The sequence below is a fragment of the Ranitomeya variabilis genome, chromosome 4 (genome assembly GCF_051348905.1).
Source record: "Ranitomeya variabilis isolate aRanVar5 chromosome 4, aRanVar5.hap1, whole genome shotgun sequence".
In the NCBI taxonomy this organism is placed as follows: domain Eukaryota; kingdom Metazoa; phylum Chordata; class Amphibia; order Anura; family Dendrobatidae; genus Ranitomeya; species Ranitomeya variabilis.
Window position 1 is genome coordinate 628,936,275 of NC_135235.1, and position 21,439 is coordinate 628,957,713.

At 47.1% G+C, this 21,439-nt stretch overlaps 1 protein-coding gene across 1 annotated transcript in view; it reads right to left on the bottom strand.

Annotated features, from left to right (window-relative positions):
- The window catches only part of LOC143767315 (uncharacterized), a 28,394-nt gene extending 16,997 nt beyond the window's left edge, over positions 1-11,397 (bottom strand). Inside the window, exons 1-4 of the mRNA XM_077255555.1 lie at positions 10,742-11,397; positions 10,499-10,612; positions 10,290-10,413; positions 10,111-10,208 (exon numbers count right to left, since the gene is read on the bottom strand). Of these exons, the coding sequence (XP_077111670.1) occupies positions 10,111-10,208; positions 10,290-10,413; positions 10,499-10,612; positions 10,742-10,930 (525 nt within the window). The 5' untranslated portion in view covers positions 10,931-11,397. The remainder of the gene's footprint in view (positions 1-10,110; positions 10,209-10,289; positions 10,414-10,498; positions 10,613-10,741) is intronic.
- Positions 11,398-21,439: the final 10,042 nt, after the last annotated feature.

Here is a 21,439-nt window from a genome sequence, read left to right on the forward strand (position 1 = left end):
TTGCTCACTGTCGTCTTTTCCTGTCATGGCGTTTGTAGATTCAGGTGCTGCCCTGAGTCTTATGGATCTGTCATTTGCTAAGCACTGTGGTTTTACTCTTGAACCATTAGAAAATCCTATTCCTCTTAGGGGTATTGATGCTACGCCATTGGCAGCAAATAAACCGCAGTATTGGACACAGGTTACCATGTGCATGACTCCTGAACACCGCGAGGTGATACGTTTCCTGGTTTTACATAAAATGCATGATTTGGTTGTTTTAGGGCTGCCATGGTTACAGACCCATAATCCAGTCCTGGACTGGAAGGCTATGTCAGTCTCAAGTTGGGGCTGTCGTGGTATTCATGGGGATTCCCTGCCTGTGTCTATTGCTTCTTCTACGCCTTCGGAAGTTCCGGAGTATTTGTCTGATTATCAGGATGTCTTCAGTGAGTCTGAGTCCAGTGCACTGCCTCCTCATAGGGACTGTGACTGTGCTATAGATTTGATCCCAGGCAGTAAATTTCCTAAGGGAAGACTGTTTAATCTGTCGGTACCTGAACATACCGCTATGCGTTCATATATCAAGGAGTCTCTAGAGAAAGGACATATTCGTCCGTCTTCTTCCCCTCTTGGTGCGGGATTCTTTTTTGTGGCAAAAAAGGACGGATCTTTGAGACCTTGTATTGATTATCGGCTTTTAAATAAGATCACTGTCAAATTTCAGTATCCTTTACCGCTGTTGTCTGACTTGTTTGCCCGGATTAAAGGTGCCAAGTGGTTCACCAAGATAGATCTTCGTGGTGCGTACAACCTTGTGCGCATTAAGCAAGGTGATGAATGGAAAACCGCATTCAATACGCCCGAAGGTCATTTTGAGTACTTGGTGATGCCTTTTGGGCTCTCCAATGCGCCTTCAGTTTTTCAGTCCTTTATGCATGACATTTTCCGGAAGTATCTGGATAAATTTTTGATTGTTTATCTGGATGATATTTTGGTTTTTTCTGATAATTGGGATTCGCATGTGGAGCAGGTCAGGTTGGTCTTTAAAATTTTGCGTGAAAATTCTTTGTTTGTCAAGGGCTCAAAGTGTCTCTTTGGTGTACAGAAGGTTCCCTTTTTGGGGTTCATTTTTTCCCCTTCTGCTGTGGAGATGGACCCAGTCAAGGTCCGAGCTATTCTTGATTGGACTCAGCCCTCGTCAGTTAAGAGTCTACAGAAGTTCTTGGGTTTCGCTAACTTCTACCGTCGTTTTATCGCTAATTTTTCTAGCATTGTGAAACCTTTGACGGATATGACCAAGAAGGGCTCCGATGTAGCTAACTGGGCTCCTGCTGCCGTGGAGGCTTTCCAGGAGTTGAAACGCCGGTTTACTTCGGCGCCTGTTTTGTGCCAGCCCGATGTCTCACTTCCCTTTCAGGTTGAGGTGGATGCTTCAGAGATTGGAGCAGGGGCCGTTTTGTCGCAGAGAGGCCCTGGTTGCTCTGTTATGAAACCTTGTGCCTTTTTCTCTAGGAAGTTTTCGCCTGCCGAGCGAAATTATGATGTGGGCAATCGGGAGTTGTTGGCCATGAAATGGGCATTTGAGGAGTGGCGTCATTGGCTCGAGGGTGCTAAGCATCGTGTGGTGGTCTTGACTGATCACAAAAATCTGATGTATCTCGAGTCTGCTAAACGCCTTAATCCGAGACAGGCCCGCTGGTCATTGTTTTTCTCCCGCTTTGATTTTGTTGTCTCGTATTTACCAGGTTCAAAGAATGTGAAGGCCGATGCTCTTTCTAGGAGCTTTGTGCCTGATGCTCCTGGAGTCGCTGATCCTGTTGGTATTCTTAAAGATGGAGTTATCTTGTCAGCTATTTCTCCGGATCTGCGACGTGTGTTGCAGAGATTTCAGGCTGATAGGCCTGAGTCTTGTCCACCTGACAGACTGTTTGTCCCGGATAAGTGGACCAGCAGAGTCATTTCCGAGGTTCATTCCTCGGTGTTGGCAGGTCACCCGGGAATTTTTGGCACCAGAGATCTGGTGGCCAGGTCCTTTTGGTGGCCTTCCTTGTCAAGGGATGTGCGGTCATTTGTGCAGTCCTGTGGGACTTGTGCTCGAGCTAAGCCTTGCTGTTCTCGTGCCAGCGGTTTGCTCTTGCCCTTGCCTGTCCCGAAGAGACCTTGGACACATATCTCCATGGATTTCATTTCTGATCTTCCGCTATCCCAGGGCATGTCCGTTATCTGGGTGATATGTGATCGCTTCTCAAAGATGGTCCATTTGGTTCCTTTGCCTAAGCTGCCTTCCTCTTCCGATCTGGTTCCTGTGTTTTTCCAGAACGTGGTTCGTTTGCACGGCATCCCTGAGAATATTGTGTCAGACAGAGGATCCCAGTTCGTTTCCAGATTCTGGCGATCCTTTTGTAGTAGGATGGGCATTGATTTGTCGTTTTCGTCTGCTTTCCATCCTCAGACTAATGGACAGACGGAGCGAACCAATCAGACTTTGGAGGCTTATTTGAGATGTTTTGTCTCTGCTGATCAGGACGATTGGGTGACATTCTTGCCGTTGGCTGAGTTTGCCCTTAATAATCGGGCTAGTTCCGCCACCTTGGTTTCGCCTTTTTTCTGCAACTCTGGTTTCCATCCTCGCTTTTCTTCGGGTCATGTGGAGCCTTCTGACTGTCCTGGGGTGGATTCTGTGGTGGATAGGTTGCAGCGGATCTGGAATCATGTGGTGGACAACTTGAAGTTGTCACAGGAGAGGGCTCAGCGCTTTGCCAACCGCCGCCGCGGTGTGGGTCCCCGACTACGCGTTGGGGATTTGGTATGGCTTTCTTCCCGCTTTGTTCCTATGAAGGTCTCCTCTCCCAAATTTAAACCTCGTTTTATTGGGCCTTACAAGATATTGGAAATCCTTAATCCTGTATCTTTTCGTCTGGATCTTCCTGTGTCGTTTGCTATTCACAATGTATTTCATAGGTCCTTGTTGCGGCGGTACATTGTGCCTATAGTTCCTTCTGCTGAGCCTCCTGCTCCGGTGTTGGTTGAGGGCGAGTTGGAGTACGTGGTGGAGAAGATCTTGGATTCTCGCCTCTCCAGGCGGAGGCTTCAGTACCTGGTCAAGTGGAAGGGCTATGGTCAGGAGGATAATTCCTGGGTGGTCGCCTCTGATGTTCATGCGGCCGATTTAGTTCGTGCCTTTCATGCCGCTCATCCTGATCGCCCTGGTGGTCGTGGTGAGGGTTCGGTGACCCCTCACTAAGGGGGGGGTACTGTTGTGAATTTACTTTTTGCTCCCTCTAGTGGTTACTAGTTTTTTGACTCTGGTTTTTCTGTCATTCCTTTTATCCGCACCTGGGTCGTTAGTTAAGGGTGTTGCTATTTAAGCTCCCTGGACCTTCAGTTCAATGCCTGGCAACGTAGTTATCAGAGCTAGTCTGCTGTGCTCTTGTCTACTGATCCTGGTTCCAGTTATATCAGCTAAGTCCGCTTTTTGCTATTTTGTTTTGGTTTTGTATTTTTGTCCAGCTTGTTCCAAATATATATCCTGACCTTTGCTGGAAGCTCTAGGGGGCTGGTGTTCTCCCCCCGGACCGTTAGACGGTTCGGGGGTTCTTGAATTTCCAGTGTGGATTTTGATAGGGTTTTTGTTGACCATATAAGTTACCTTTCTTTATTCTGCTATTAGTTAGCGGGCCTCTCTGTGCTAAACCTGGTTCATTTCTGTGTTTGTCATTTCCTCTTACCTCACCGTTATTATTTGTGGGGGGCTTCTATCCAGCTTTGGGGTCCCCTTCTCTGGAGGCAAGAAAGGTCTTTTGTTTTCCTCTACTAGGGGTAGCTAGATTCTCCGGCTGGAGCGTGTCATCTAGAATCAACGTAGGAATGATCCCCGGCTACTTCTAGTGTTGGCGTTAGGAGTAGATATATGGTCAACCCAGCTACCACTGCCCTATGAGCTGGATTTTTGTATTCTGCAGACTTCCACGTTCCTCTGAGACCCTCGCCATTGGGGTCATAACATACGGATAGGGTTAGGGGTGTGTTGGGGTTACAGTTGTGGTTAGGGTTGGGATTAGGGTTAGGGTTGGAATTAGGGTTACGGGTGTGTTGCGGTTAGGGTTGTGGTTAGGGGTGTGTTGGGGATAGGGTTGTGATTAGGGTTATGGCTACAGTTGGGATTAGGATTAGGGGTGTGTTGGGGTTAGTGTTGAAGTTAGAATTGAGGGGTTTCCACTGTTTAGGCACATCAGGGGTCTCCAAACGCAACATGGCGCCACCATTGATTCCAGCCAATCTTGCGTTCAAAAAGTCAAATGGTGCTCCCTCCCTTCCAAGCCCCAACGTGCGCCCAAACAGTGGTTTACCCCCACATTTGGGGTACCAGCGTACTCAGGACAAACTGGGCAACAACTGTTGGGGTCCAATTTCTCCTGTTACCCTTGCAAAAATAAAAAATTACTTGCTAAAACATAATTTTTGAGGAAAGAACAATTATTTTTTATTTTCACGGCTCTGCGTTATAAACTTCTGTGAAGCACTTGGGGGTTGAAAGTGCTCACCACACAACTAGATAAGTTCCTTGGGGGGTCTAGTTTCCAAAATGGGGTCACTTGTGGGGTGTTTCTACTGTTTAGGCATATCAGGGGCTCTGCAAATGCAACGTGACGCCCGCAGACCATTCCATCAAAGTCTGCATTTCAAATGCCACTACTTCCCTTCCGAGCCCCGGCATATGCCCAAACAGTGGTTTACCCCCACATATGGGGTATCAGTGTACTCAGGAGAAACTGGACAACAACTTTTGGGGTCCAATTTCTCCTGTTACTCTTGCAAAAATAAAAAATTCTGGGCTAAAAAATATTTTTGAGGAAAGGAAACACATTTATTATTTTCACGGCTCTGCGTTATAAACTTCTGTGAAGCACTTGGGGGTTCAAAGTGCTCACCACACATCTAGATAAGTTCCCTTGGGGGTCTAGTTTCCAAAGTGGAGTCACTTGTGGGGAGTTCCTACTGTTTAGGCACATCAGGTGCGCTGGAAACGCAACCTGACGCCCGCAGAGCATTCCATCAAAGTCTGCATTTCAAAACGTCACTACTTCCCTTCGGAACCCCGATGTGTGCCAAAACAGTGGTTTACCCCCACATATGGGGTATCAGCATACTCAGGAGAAACTGGACAACAACTTTTGGGGTCCAATTTCTCCTGTTACCCTTGGGAAAATAAAAAATTGTGGGCTAAAAAATCATTTTTGAGAAAAGAAAAATTATTTTTTATTTTCATGGCTCTGCGTTATAAACTTCTGTGAAGCACTTGGGGGTTCAAAGTGCTCACCACACATCTAGATTAGTTCCTTGGGAGGTCTAGTTTCCAAAATGGGGTCACTTGTGCGGGAGCTCCAATGTTTAGGCACACAGGGGCTCTCCAAACGCGACATGGTGTCCGCTAATGATTGGAGCTAATTTTCCATTCAAAAAGCCAAATGGCGTGCCTTCCCTTCCGAGCCCTGCCGTGCGCCCAAACAGTGGTTTACCCCCACATATGGGGTATCGGCATACTCAGGAGAAACTGGACAACTACATTTGGGGTCCAATTTCTCCTATTACCCTTGGGAAAATAAAAAATTCTGGGCTAAAAATCATTTTTGAGGAAAGAAAAATTATTTTTTATTTTCACGGCTCTGCGTTATAAACTTCTGTGAAGCACCTTGGGGTTATAAGTGCTCACTATGCATCTAGATAAGTTCCTTGGGGGGTCTAGTTTCCAAAATGGGGTCACTTGTAGGGGAGCTCCAATGTTTAGGCACACAGGGGCTCTCCAAACGCGACATGGTGTCCGCTAACGATTGGAGCTAATTTTCCATTCAAAAAGTCAAATGGCACGCCTCCCCTTCCGAGCCTTGCCGTGCACCCAAACAGTGGTTTACCCCCACATATGAGGTATCGGCGTACTCAGGAGAAATTGCCCAACAAATTTTAGGATCCATTTTATCCTGTTGCCCATGTGAAAATGAAAGAATTGAGGCTAAAAGAAATTTTGTGTGAAAAAAAAGTACTTTTTCATTTTTGCGGATCAATTTGTGAAGTACCTGGGGGTTTAAAGTGCTCACTATGCTTCTAGATAAGTTCCTTGGGGGGGTCTAGTTTCCAAAATGGGGTCACTTGTGGGGGAGCTCCAATGTTTAGGCACACGGGGGCTCTCCAAACGCGACATGGTGTCCGCTAAAGATTGGAGCCAATTTTTCATTCAAAAAGTCAAATGGCGCTCCTTCCCTTCCGAGCCCTGTCGTGCGCCCAAACAGTGGTTCCCCCCCACATATGGGGTATCGGCGTACTCAGGACAAATTGTACAATAACTTTAGGGGTCCAGTTTCTCCTTCTACCCTTGGGAAATTAAAAAAATTGTTGCTAAAAGATCATTTTTGTGACTAAAAAGTGAAATGTTCATTTTTTCCTTCCATGTTGCTTCTGCTGCTGTGAAGCACCTGAAGGGTTAATAAACTTCTTGTATGTGGTTTTGAGCACCTTGAGGGGTGCAATTTTTAGAATGGTGTCACTTTTAGGTATTTTCAGCCATATAGACCCCTCAAACTCAAATGTGAGGTGGTCCCTAAAAAAATGGTTTTGTAAATTTTGTTGTAAAAATGAGAAATCGCTGGTCAAATTTTAACCCTTATAACTTCCTAGCCAAAAAAAAAAATTTTGTTTACAAAATTGTGCTGATGTAAAGTAGACATGTGGTTAATGTTATTTATTTATTAACTATTTTGTGTCACATAACTCTCTGGTTTAACAGAATAAAAATTCAAAATTTGAAAATTGCAAAATTTTCAAAATTTTCGCCAAATTTCCAATTTTTTACAAATAAACGCAAAAATTATCGACCTAAATTTACTACTAACATGAATCCCAATATGTCACGAAAAAACAAACTCAGAATCGCTAGGATCCGTTGGAGCGTTCTTGAGTTATTACCTCAAAGGGACACTGATCAGAATTGCAAAAAATGGCAAGGTCATTAAGGTCAAAATAGGCTGGGTCATGAAAGGGTTAATGAGAAAAAAAAATGAACTTTTTTGAATTTACCAAATGCTGCAATGAAACAAAGTGAAAAATGTAAAGGGGTCTGAATACTTTCCGTATCCACTGTATATAGCGCACACACATACACACACTCTTCCTCCCCTGGTCATATACCGTTCACACTCTCCTTGTCATATATCTGTCATTTATCTATGGTGGCCACCTACAGGCTGATGTTATTGATATGCACACGCATGGATCTATGATGTCTATGAGTGGGGAGGCCTCAGTCTCTCCATGACTGCGCAAGCGTACCACCGCTGTCTTGGCATGGCATACAGCCCTGCCCCTTCACACAGGTAATGCTTAGAAACAAATTACCCATCTCCTCCTCCTGCACGGCACACACTGCATATTGTCCAGAAATGAACATCAAACACCTATAGGGCGTATACGGCGTCTCCTGTCGCTCCAATGGATCCCAACCACATGATTCACCACGGTATGTACTTAGTTAATTTGCATAAACGTATATATGTTTGATGAGTGACTCATAAACCGTATTCCCCTGACAAAGGTGTGCGTGTCACAGCGATACGCGTGGGATCCTCTCTGCATTCCCTCTACTCTTAGGCCATGTTCACACAGTGCGTTTTTTACTGCAGCTTTTTTCCATGCAGGGTACAGTACATTGTACCCTATGGAAAACAGGAACCGCTGTGCACATGATCCTGAATTAAAAAAAAAAAAGCCGCGCTGAATAGCTGCGGGAAAAAAGAAGGAGCATGTCACTTCTTTGCCCGAAACAGCAGCGGTTCTGCACCCATAGACCTCCATTGTGAGGTCAAACCCGCAGTAAAACCCGCAGATCAAAAATATATCTGCGGGTTTTATTGCTGTTTGTGGTGCAGAACCGCTGCAGCCGGAAGTGCGGGGAAGCGGCCGGAAGTGCGTGGGCGGAAGTGCTTGGGCGGAGAGACATGGAGGCATAGCGTCGCATGGGGATCGTGATTGATTTGGTATGTGTGTGTGTGTGTGTGTGTGTGTGTGTGTGTGTGTGTGTGTGTGTGTGTGTGTGTGTGTGTGTGTGTGCGTGTCCCCATGCAACGCTAGTGCCACCATTGTGCTAAGTCGCCGTATGGGACTACTACTCCCATCCGGTATTAGGATGGGAGAGTTGTCCCTGTGTCCGGCGACTTAGCACAGTTGTAAAGTTACACAAAACACCTACACACAATACACATACATGACACACAGTACAGTACATACAACACATAACACAGAGTATATACTCACCAACAGCACACTTGTAGGCGAAGCCCTCGATCCTCCAGGGAAAAATCACAAAATAAAAAATCAAATTCATACTCCCTGTCCGCAGAATCCATAAAACGAGTGTCCCACGCCGATCCCCTGCTCTCCGGCAATACACTGCCAGGAGCGAAGCTCCTAGCAGTGTATCGCGTACTGTCCCGGAGTTCAATGACTCCGGCGTCTCGGTTAACAGCAGTACAGCTGCGTTGAACTTTCCCACGCAGCACTGCCGTTAAGCGAGAGTGCCGGGGTCAATGACCGCCGGTAAACTCGCTCGCGCATGCGCAGTGACACACCGACAGGAACTATGGCTCCTGTCAGTGTGTTGCTGCAGCCGTGGAGAGCAGACATATCTCTGGATGTGTCTGTTCTCCATGGAAAATCTTCGTGGGATACGTGGCACTTAAATACGTGGCAATTAAATACGTGACACGTGGCACTTATACGTGATACGTGTCACTTAAATACGTGGCACTGAAATACGTGATACGTGGCACTTTGATACGTGGCACGTGGCACTGAAATACGTGGCACTGAAATACGTGGCACGTGGCACTGAAATACGTGATACGTGGCACGTTGATACGTGGCACGTGTCACTTAAATACGTGGCACATGGCACTGAAATACGTGGCACTGAAATACGTGATACGTGGCACTTTGATACGTGGCACTTAGGCTATGTTCACATTTGCGTTGTGCGCCGCATGCGTCCTTTTTTTGATTGATTTTGGACGCAGCAAAAATGCAACTTGCTGCGTCCTCTGCGCCCGGATGCGTGCGCTGCAGTGACGCATGCGGCGCAAAACGCAAGTGCGACGCATGTCCATGCGCCCCCATGTTAAATATAGGGGCGCATGACGCATGCGGCGCCCGACGCTGCGGCGCAGACCGCAAATGTGAACGTAGACTTAAATAGCTGGATAGAGCTGGATCCGCGGGCTGTGATCTGGCCTACGCTCAGCACTCTGCGGAGCGCTGTCATTCAAAACACGTCCACTCATTTTGGTGTTTAGTCCCAAAATGGAGGATGGAAGAAGAAAAGGGTTGGACAAGGAAATGACATCATTTTTTTTTTTCCCCCACTGCAGTTAAAGCTTTATTTGTGTCAAATACAGACAATCTGCAGAGAAAACTGCATAAAAAACCGCACTAAAAACCGCATCAAAAACGCACCAAAAACGCACCTGCGTTTTCTGCCAAGAGCTGCGGTTTTTGTCCTGAAAAAAAAGGATTGAAATCAGGATCGTGTGAACATACCCTTACAGTCCCCATGGGTCACTCTGTATAGGTGTCAGCAGGTATATCGGTCCTTTCTCTACCATGAGTTCGGACCTCGAGCCTCCATTAGCAGCTTTCTCCTCATCTTGACATTCTGCTCTTTAACAAATTACATGTGGCTGTGATCTGCTTTAGCATTCTCTATATTCTTCTGCCACCAGCTGAGGTGACATACTCTGGTGTAAATATTGTATATTTTGATATTATCTTATCATATGCATATGCATTACTCAGCTTCAATATTATTTGGTTTGCCACACGTCTTGGTTTTCCAATAGGTTACAATATTGGTTCATCTGTATACATAGGGGAATTATTTATACATGTGTCTCTCTATCTGAGAAATAATCATGCACTATCTATGCAATCCATGTGACCATGGTTCATGTATTTTGCCGTTTATGGAAATGGGTGATATCTCTAATAAATTGGCAATAATACTGGTGGATAAAACAAGACTGAACACAAGACCATCACAGCCTTCTACACATGATAGGGAAGATTTTAAGAAACCTCTCAATCTACCTGATGATCCTGAGAAACATTGGGATCTTCTTGTTTACAGTCTTGTTGAAGAAGAGGACGGGGACATCTCTCTGGTGATGTCTTCTCACTGGATAGCACTGGAGGAAACACATACAGGGACGACTGAATTCATTCTTTACATACAGATTAGGCCGTGTGTATTTAGTTCTGTCTATTACCTGGTGATGTGAGGGAATGGGGAACCTCCATCATGACGTCCTTGTACAGATCTTTATGTCGTCCTAAGTACTCCCACTCCTCCATGGAGAAATAGACGGTGACATCCTGACACCTTATAGAAACCTGGCACAAACAATAATACAGTAATAACCCCAATCTCTTCATAACATTATTGTATAATGTCCCTATAATATCCCAGAAGTGTCACCTCTCCAGTCATCAGCTCAATCATCTTGTGGCTGAGTTCTAGGATTCTTCCCCATCTCTCAAACACAGGGGCCTGACAGCGGTCATTAGAGGACTTCTCCACTAATATGTAATCCTGTTTATGGAGAGATACATTAATAAATCTCACTACAGACATTTCCAGAGTCCTCACCTCTCCAGCTCTGTCCATCTGTTATTCACACAGATAAAAATTATGTAATGTGACGTTATCAGAATCTCTCACCTCTCCAGTAAGCTGGAAGATGATCTCTAGGGCGAGGTCTAATATCTTATCCACCATCTTGTCCCTGTCATCACCCATCCTTAACGGGTCAATCAGGAAAATTCTGTTACATAGATGAACTCCACTGAGCGCACCTGATATTATGGGAATCTGGATGGGGTGAAGATGGAAAATCATGAAAAACACCATGTAAGAATACAATTTCTGGAGATAAGAGCAAATATGAAGAAGCACTCTCACTTCTCGTAAGGACTGTAACTGCTTAGGCTACTAATGTCGCTAATACATGTTCGAGCAGAAAATACAAAATATTAACACAAGACTGAGGCAGAATTGGAATAAGATCATCACCAAATAAATATATAAAAATTCAAATCACCAGTCTTTTTCCTTAAAAAAAACTAAAACATTTGGCATTGCTGTGGCCATTAAAGTTCAGCCTATCAAAATATAAAATTAATAACTTCTGGTAAATGCTATAAATAAAAAAAAAACACAAATCACAGAATTGTATTTTTCAGTCATTACACAGTCCTCTCTAAAAAACACGTTTAATAAAACAATCAAAATGTCACATGTGCCCCAAATTGGTATCAATAAAACCATGCGCTCAAGAAATACAAGCCCTCACAAAGCTCAGTTGGAAGAAAAGAGGGATTTTTGGTACTTACCGTAAAATCTCTTTCTTGGAGCCTTCATTGGGGGACACAGCACCCTCCCTACTGGTTTCTTCTGGTACCGTGTTTGGGGCCTGGAGACCCTAGTTGAGTTGGTACTTTTACTGTTATGAGTTCTGTTTCTTCTCCTACTGCTTTTTGCACTAACTGAGGTGCTTGGTGCCTGTCGGTGGGTGTATACTGCCAGGGAGGAGCTACGCCTTTTCCTTTTTTGCATAGTGTCAGCCTCCTAGCAGCAGCATACACCCATGGTTGTCCTGTGTCCCCCAATGAAGGCTCCATGAAAGAGATTTTACGGTAAGTACCAAAAATCCCTCTTTTCTTTATCGCTTGATTGGGGGACACAGGACAACCATGGGATGTCCAAAAGCAGTCCTGGAAAAGGGTGGGTAGAAAGGAAATGAGAAAAGGTCTCAGGTCGGCCGGTGTGCGACCGCCGCCTGCAGTACCTTCCTACCAAGACCTGCATTGGACGAGGCTTGGGTATGAACTCGATAGAACCTCGTAAACGTGTGCAAAGGCGACCAGGTTGCGGCCTTGCAAACTTGTAAGGCGGAGGCCTGGTGGCGAACAGCCCAAGAAGCTCCGACAGCTCTGGTGGAGTGAGCTCACACCCCCGGAGGAGTACGTGCCCCATGAACACGGTACGATCCTGAAATTGCCGAGCGAATCCAGCGCGAAATGGTGGATTTAGAGGCTTGAAAGCCCTTGCGACGACCCTCAGAAACCACAAGGAGAGAATCGGATTGACGGAAAGGATCGGTTCTAGAAAGATAGACCCGAATGGCCCTGACCACATCAAGCTTGTGAAGGGACTTCTCCAAAGGATGAGCCGGAGAAGGGCAAAATGATGGAAGGACAATGTCTTCGTTGATGTGGAAAGCAGAGACCACCTTGGGAAGGAATTCGGGAACCGGTCGAAGAACGACCTTATCCTGATGAAGAATCAGGAAAGGGGAACGACATGACAGGGCTGCCAACTCGGAGACCCTCCTGATGGATGTAATGGCAATGAGGAAGGCGACCTTCCAAGAGAGAAGGGAAAAGGGCACGTCATGAAGAGGCTCAAAGGGAGCAGCCTGAGGAGCGCCAAGGACCAGGTTAAGGTCCCAAGGTTCCAAGGGAGGATGGAAAGGAGGGGCGATATGCGCAACTCCCTGTAGAAAAGTCCGAACCTGGTGAATGGAGGAAAGGTCACTCTGGAAGAGAATCGACAGAGCGGACACTTGTCCCTTGAGTGTGCTGAGGGATAAGCCCGAATCGAGACCAGACTGGAGGAAACCGAGAAGATCCGGAAGAGAAAAGGACATAGGAAAAACTTAATAGGTTTCGCACCACCGAAAGAACGCTTTCCAGTACCTGTGGTAGATACGGGAAGAAGCCGGTTTTCTGGCTCTGATCATGGTCTGTATGACCTGGGAAGAGAGACCAGAGTTTTTCAAGACTGCGGCCTCAATGGCCATGCCATTAAACTCAGCGACTGAGAACTCTGGTGGTAGAGAGGTCCCTGCGAGAGGAGGTCTGGCCGATCTGGGAGTCTCCAAGGAGTGTCCGCGAGCATGTTTACGAGCTCGGCGTACCATGGCTGCCTTGGCCAGGCCGGCTCTATCAGTATGACTGGAATCCCTTCCAACTTGATCTTCTTTACCACCTTTGGAATCAAGGGGAGGGGTGGGAACAGGTAGGGAAACTGAAACTGGGACCATGGAATTACCAGGGCATCGTGGCCGACGGCAAGAGGATCCCGGGACCTGGCGACAAACTGAGAGACCTTGTGGTTCATCTGAGACGCCATAAGATCGACGTCTGGCGTACCCCAGCGGAGGTAAATTTGATTGAAGACTGTGGGGTGGAGAGACCACTCGCCCGCTGCTAGGCCCTGGCGACTGAGAAAGTCGGCTGCCCAGTTTTCGACCCCGGGGATATGAACGGCTGATATGGCCGGAACGTGGCGTTCCGCCCACCGAACAATCTTTGCCACTTCTGCCATTACTTGGCCGCTGCGAGTCCCGCACTGGTGGTTTAAGTACGCCACGGCCGTGGCGTTGTCCGACTGGATGCGGACAGGAAGATTCGACAGAAGAGACTGCCAGCGGATTAACGAAAAAAATCACAGAGAGAAAAGCAGAGATGTTACCTGCTGAAGCCTCAAAACAAATGCACCAGCAGGGCGCATCGGACCCGATTAATGATGGCAACAACACAAGTGCAAAAAATACCGATGAAACAACCACTTTCAATCCAGTATTGGTTGTTTGGCATTAGTGCACAAAAAAAGATAAGCGATAATAGTCTGTATGTGGCATTGTTCACACAGGCAATGCAAAGCATCTGGTTTACAGCCTATTACTGACGCACATATATGCGGGCTGCCCAGTGCTACAATATGCATGCTGTGTGAATAGAGGCCTACAGTTTACACAAGGAAGACTGCCCTGATCTCCAGAAGGTTGATGGGAAGGAGAGCTTCCTGGGTGGTCCAACGGCCCTGAGCCGTGTGTTGTCGGAAGACTGCTCCCCACCCGAGAAGGCTGGAATCGGTGGTGATGACCTGCCACTGAAGGGGAAGAAATGATCTTCCTCTCAGGAGAGAGGAGGACAGCGTCCACCAGGTTTGGGACTGACGGACCTGGAGAGGAAGGTGGACGGGACGGTCCCGGGAGTCCAAGGACCTGTTCCAGGTGGATAGGAGGAATAGTTGGAGGGGGCGGGTGTGGAACTGGGCAAAAGGAACATCCTCCATGGAGGCCACCATCTTTCCCAGGACTCCCATGCAGAAACGAAGTGACTGAGGGACTGGGCGTTTGAGAAGGCAGACCGCCTTGAGGAGTACTGAGAACTTGTCCTCTGGGAGGAAGACCCGAGCTAAGTTCGTGTCGAACACCATGCCCAGGAAGGACTTGGTCCGGTTGATAATCCAGCCGAGACGGGTCAGGGTGTCCAGGGAGACCTGGAGACTGTGGGCACAGTCTAGACGAGAGGACCCCTTGATCAACAGATCGTCCAGGTAGGGGATAACGAGGATCCCCCTGGAACGAAGGAGGGCCATGACCGCCGCCATGATTTTGGTGAAGACCCTGGGGGCAGACGCTAAACCGAAGGGGAGAGCCGTGAACTGGTAGTGATTGTCCCCGACAGCAAACCGAAGGAATCTCTGATGCCGTATGCAGATGGGGACATGAAGGTACGCATCTTGGATGTCGACCGAGCAGAGGAACTCCCCGGGTTCCATGGCGGCGATCACTGACCGCAGGGATTCCATTCTGAAGTGGCGAGGTCAGACGTGGCGGTTCAGAAGCTTCAAATCCAGGATAGGGCGAAGAGACCCGTCCTACTTTGGGACTACAAAAAGGTTCGAATAGAATCCGGAAAAACGTTCTTCGGAAGGAACGGGAACTACGACTCCGGCGGCGACCAGAGACGTTACGGCTTGAAGCAAGGCGTGTAAATGGGACGGTTGCTTTGGCGGGCGAGAGAGAAAGAAGCGATTTTCCGGGAGGGTAGAAAATTCGATCTTGTACCCGGAGGTGATGATCTCTCTGACCCAGGTGTCGCTGATCACTGACAGCCAGGTGTCTTTGAAGAGAAGAAGCCTGCCTCCCACCCTGGAAAGAGTCCCAGGTGGGGGCGACCCGTCACTTGGAATGGTATCTGTTGGAATGAGGTCCGGAAGACCTGGGAGGTGGAGCCCTGGATCTGGGATCTGGCTTGTAAGAGGGTTTTCTACGTTCACCCGTGGTAGCGGGTCGCTCTTGTTGCGAAGAGGAATCTGAGGCTGCAAACGGACGAAAGGGGCAAAATGTTCGAGGACCCTTTGGGTTAAAGAAGCGTTTTGGCTTGGACTGGGGGAGAGAGGTACTCTTGCCCCTAGTTGCGTCTGAGATAATTTGATCCAGACGAGCGCCAAAAAGCCTGGAACCTTGAAACGCCAAGCTGGTGAGAGACTTTTTGGAAGTAGCATCTGCATTCCATGCTTTGAGCCAAAGAATGCGGCGAATAGCGACAATGTTGCTGCTTGCCCTGGCTGAACAGGCTGCTGCATCTAAGGAGGCAGTGAGAAGGTATTTCCCTGCGTGGTTAATCTGGTCTGCGAGGTCAGCCAGCTCGGTAGGGGAGGCTGAAGCCAAAATGCCCCGGCGGAGAATCTTGGCCCAGGCAGATATGGCCTTAGCCACCCAGGTGGAAGCAAAGCTGGGGCAGAGGGAAGCACCCGTTGCCTCAAAATCTGATTTGGCCAGCGCCTCAATTTGTCTGTCCGATGTGTCCTTAAGCGACGCGCCGTCCGGTAAGGAGAGAACAGTCTTGGAGGAAAAACGGGAGATCGGTGGATCGACCTTGGGAGATTCAGCCCACTTGGAGAGAAGATCGGCGCTAAAGGGATAGAGCACGTCCAGATGTTTTCTACCCGAAAAACGTTTTTCAGGATGTTCCCAGTGTTTAGACAGGGTAGACTCAAACTCCTCATGGGTAGGAAAGGAGCAAGAGGGACGCTTCACCCGCTTAAAGGAGACAGAGGAATCCTGGGCGGAAACCTCGTCTTGTTTTAGTTTGAGGGTTAGCGATATAGCCGAAATAAGACTATCTACGACAGCCTGCATGCTAGAAGCCTGGTCTGAATCGGAGTCAGAACCGGACTGGGAATCCACATCAGACCCAATGTCCTCCGAAGAGGGGAATTGGGAGGAGGAGAGCAGCTTGAGCGCTGTGGAGGGACCTGGAGAACCAGACGAAGAGCCAGACAGAGTCCTTTTTCTAGAGTGGCTGGCAGATTTGTCTCCCTGTGGTTCAGGGTCAGGTGCGGCTGACTCGCCATGGAAGACAGTCGGAGCGCTGGTGGCTGAAGGAGGTTGTGGAAGACGTTCAAGTGCATGGACCAGGGACTAAGATACCTTAGTCAAATCAGAGACCGACTGCGAGATAGCAACAGCCCACTCAGGGGGAGGGGAAGCGCCCCCCATCCCGAGAGTCAGAAGCTTCCTGCGGGGCAGACATGGCAGGAGGACTGCAGGACTGGCAGAGAGGTGACGATTGGCCTACAGACCACTTTATCTTACAAGGAGCACAGGCGTAGTGAGTTATGGTAGGTTTGGTAAGGAAGGCTACAGAAGAGTTGGACATAAGGATATTCTGCAGCACTATACTACAGAAAAGACTAAAGGGCCTACAGTGGTATGGATAATACCAGGGAGTGGCCAATATAGCGTTGCAATCCTACCACACCGCAGAGCAGAGTTGTCTGTGTCCCCCAACACACGATGTCTCCTGTGCACGGAGCTGCTGAAGCAGGAAGTGCCAGCGGAGAAGAAAGGGCGGTGCTGTAATGAGAGGAATAAGCCAAGGCTCCTGATAGGGCCGCACCGAAAGGGAAGGGTGTGCCCGGGATGTAAAAGCCCCTCTGAGTGGAGGAGAAAAAGAGCGCCGAAAAAGCGCACCCGATTAGGGGGCGTGGCCTATCGGAGGGGGCGTGGCCTGCCGCCGCGGTGAAAGTGAAAGTAAAAGTTAAAAAAAACGGCCGTGACTCTGTGTGAAAGCACTGTACATTCAGACAGGGAAATACTGCTGCGGGGGAGCGGCTGCTGAAGCGCTGGTACCTGCATGTTCCGGTTCCACAGGTAGAGGGAGAGAGGATCGACCAGGGGCCCAATGAGAGAGGGGTCGCTGGAAACAGAATCCTTCCTCCAGAAGACGGCCTCGACCCCAAAACAAGGGGGAGGGTCACCGCTGGTGACCACCGTCTTCCTCTCAGCCCTCTCCGAGGAGAGGGGTGAGGGGGACTGTTTGGCAAGGACCGCCACCATAAAGACCCTGGAGCACCTGGGAGGGTGACAGGTGATAATGTCCTGCCGGCGGTCTGAGAGCTGCGATGCGGACGACACCACAATGCTCGCTCAGCCGCCCTCCTGGGGAGGCAGGGTGGAAGATTGCACCCTGAATCCCTGAATGCTGTATCTGAAAAAGAAAGCCAAAATCGTTAATAAAAACAACAAAACCTGTAAAGGAATCAAGATTAGCAGCGGATCTGAAGATCCAGGTCCGCCTCCTACAGACACTAAGCACAAACTGAGGTGCTTGGTGCCTGTCGGTGGGTGTATACTGCCGGGGAGGAGCTACGCCTTTTCCTTTTTTGCATAGTGTCAGCCTCCTAGCAGCAGCAGCATACACCCATGGTTGTCCTGTGTCCCCCAATGAAGCGATAAAGAAATAAAAAACGTTACAGGCCATGTAACGTGATAAACTTTTTTTTGCTGCAAAACTTATTGACTATCTCTGTATCCTGGACTTCTGAAAAACGTGTTATCATGTGTGATTGCTGCAGCTGTCATGTGTTGATATAACACAATGCCATTATAAAGAATTGGAAGCTGCACAGAAGTCGCAAAATAAAGGTAATGAAAAAATCCATCAAACTGATCAGTCCACAGATCATGCAACAGTCAAACATTAAAAATGTTTTTTTTATGTTTTGGTGCTTTTACACAATAAAAACTATTTTATAGAAAAAATAATTATTTTTGTAACGCTTTATTCTGAGAGCTATAACTTTTTTATTTTTATGCTAATGGAGCTGTATGGCGGCTTGTTTTTTTTGCGAGAGAAGATGCGTTTTTAGTGGTACCGATTTATTTACATCTGTCTTTTTGATAGCGTTTTATTGCACTTTTTATTCAGCAGTATGATTACAAAGAATGGTTTTATGCCTCTTTTTTTTACGGTATTCACTGAAGGGCTTAACTAGTGGGACAGTTTTATAGAGCGGGACATTACGGACGCGGCGATACCAAATATGTGTACTTTTATTTTATTTTTATTTACATAAATAAATGTATTTATTGGAAAAATATTTCTTTTTTTCTTTATTTAGGGATTTTAAAAAAAAATATTTTTACAATTTTTATTTTTTTTCTTACATTGTCCCAGGATGGGACATCACTGTATTGTGTTAGATCGCTGATCTGTTAACTCGGAGCAGGTTATGGGGCACACGTAGCCTCACCTCACAGGGTAGAGGACGGAATTACTGGGCTAGACTGCGGGAATATGCCACCACACCCTCATCCTGGGCAGCCCTGGACAGGTAATTGAGAACCCTCATGTCAACATGCCTCATGGTATCAGAGGCAGGGATCTCTCGCCTTCGTTGCCCACGGCGGGATATGACAGCAGGCTGGGGGGAGGCATCCAGAACAGTAGGGCTGCCACCGCAGAGTATCACATCAGGATCTGACAGGCAGGGAAGGAGGCACGGCAGCAACTGCTCACAGGAGGCGCTCACAAGCCACCTTCCTTGCAGGACCTGGAAGAATCCCGTGGCCATCTTTGCACCGGGGGTCTCCATGGAGACCATCAGGACATGATCGCATCGGGTTGTCCTGATGAGAGCCCACTCCCTGCACGATGCCCCTTTATGTCTACTGACAGCGGCATCAGAGATGCCAACGATCAATGCAAGCACCAATCGTGGGTGTTAGCTGTATGTGACAGCCGACACCCCGCAGCGACACCCGCACGCGACCGCCGCAGAGCGTGAGGTGCGCTGTACTAGTACTGCCGTTTGCAGGAAAGCAGTTCACGCAGCGCAGTACTAGTACAGCACATGTCGGGAAGGGATTAAATTTAGCTTTTTTGCTTTTATTTTGTTCTTGTTTGCGTCTATATTACTGTGCATTTATATGTCTACCCCTTTTTCTTTATCCCAATTACCGTATATACTCGAGTATAAGCCGACCCAAGTATAAGCCGACCCCCTAATTTTGCCACAAAAAACTGGGAAAACTTAATGACTCGAGTATAAGCCTAGGGTGGAAAATTCAGCAGCTACCGGTAAATTTCAAAAATAAAAATAGGTACCAATAAAAGTAAAATTAATTGAGACATCAGTAGGTTAAAGAAGTTGTCCACTACAATAAACTTTTTTTTTTCCATAAATCTTGCTATTATGTGCCACTGAAAACATCCACTGTCTTTATTTTAGCAATATTACCTTTTATCATGCTGTAGCAGCACATTTTCAGTGCTGGATCCAGCTCTCATGGGGTTAATCGACAACTTCCTTTCTCCTGAGTTATTGTGCTCTAATACTACAAGTTCCATGATGCATTGCACTGCTACTAAGCAGGAACCTACCACACCCACTCCAAAACACACCCAAACCCCTCCCTCCTCTAGCTTCAAAAAGATTTGTGATGTCATTTCTGTCCAACCCACACTCCATTACTTACGGACGGACGGACGGATAGATAGATAGATACATACAGATATATCTATGTCTATTTCCATAGATATGTCCATATCCATGTTTCTAAACTCCTTCACCCCTGGAGCTTTTTTGTTTTCGTTTATCGCTCCCCTTCTTTGCAGAGCCATAATTTTTCCATCAATATGGCCATGTGAGGGCTTATTTTTTGCGGGACAAGATCTACTTTTGAACGACACCATTGGTTTTAGCATGTCGTGTAACAGAAAATGTGCAAAAAAAGGCAAAGTGCAATGAAATTGCAAAAAAAGTGCAATCCGACACTTGTTTTTTGCTTGGCTTTTTTGCTAGGTTCACTAAATGCTAATGCTGTGCACACGTTGTGGATTTGATTGCAGATCCGCAGGGTTTTTTGCTGCACAGAATTGCATCAAATCCGCAGTGTAGAGCACAACAACCAATGTAAGTCTATGGGAGACGCAGACTTGTTGTGCACATGCTGCGGAAAAGGCCGCACCGAAACGCAGCGTTTTTTTTCTCTGCAGCATGTCACTTCTTTTGTGCCGAACTGCAGCATTTCTGCACCCATAGACTTTTATGGAGTCGGGCACATCCGCAGCAAAACCGCAGATGTAAAAAAGATCTGCAGTTTAGATGCGGATGTGGGTCCGAGAAATGCTGCAGTTTGGGAGGAGGGAAGTGTGTGGGCGGCAGGGCCGGACTGGGACTAAAATTCAGCAATGGCATTTGAAGTTACACAGGCCCACTTGTCACATGGTGACTGTATAATATCTTTGTACACTTGTAGGCAGGGCCGGTTTTAGGCAAAGTGGGGCCCTACGCCTAGGCAAAGTTTAAAATGGGGCCCCAAATGCTAACATATTGCACATCCCACAAAAGCATTTCGGTTGTATTTACATGCGCTGATCTCAGGACGCTAAATGAGTTTGATCGACAGTACTGAAGTTGTTCAACTCTTGTTTCCTCTTTCCACCGTCTGAGAAAGAATGATGGGACAGAACGATCACTAACAGATCACTAACCGATCCCCATACAGTATCATGTTATCAGCAGCACATCTACAGTTTACAGCGGCGATGTGCTGCTGAGAACAAGGATTTTTGTTCCGGCAAAAACAATCTGAATATGCAGCATTTTACTTGTTTAGTAAAATACACCCCATAGTCCTCCATATATTATAATGTGCTCCACAGTCCTCCATATAGTATAATACACTCCCTATAGTCCTCCATATATTAAAATACACTGCTCAGTCCTCCACATAGTATAATACACTCCTCATAGTCCTCCATATAGCATAATACACTCCTCATAGTGCTCCATATAGTATAATGCACCGCCATAGTCATCCATGTAGTACAATTCACATCCCATAGTATAATGCACCCCATAGTCCTTCATATAGTATAACATATTCCCCATAGTCCTCGATACAGTATAATGCAGCCCACATACAGTATAATGTAGCCACCACCCTACAGAATATAATGCGGCAACCACAGAGTATAATGCAGCCACCCCACAGTATAATGCAACCACCCCACAGAGTATAATGCAGCCACCCCACAGAGTATAATGCAGCCACCCCACAGAGTATAATGTAACCCCATAGAATATAATACAGCCCACCTCCCCATAATATATAATGTAGCCCTCATAGAATATAATGCAGCCCCCCATAGTACATAACACAACCTCCCCCATGGTATATAACCCAACCTCCCCCATAGAATATAATATACCCCTACAATAGTATATACCACAGCCACATAGTACATAACATGGCCTCCCCATAGAAGATAATAT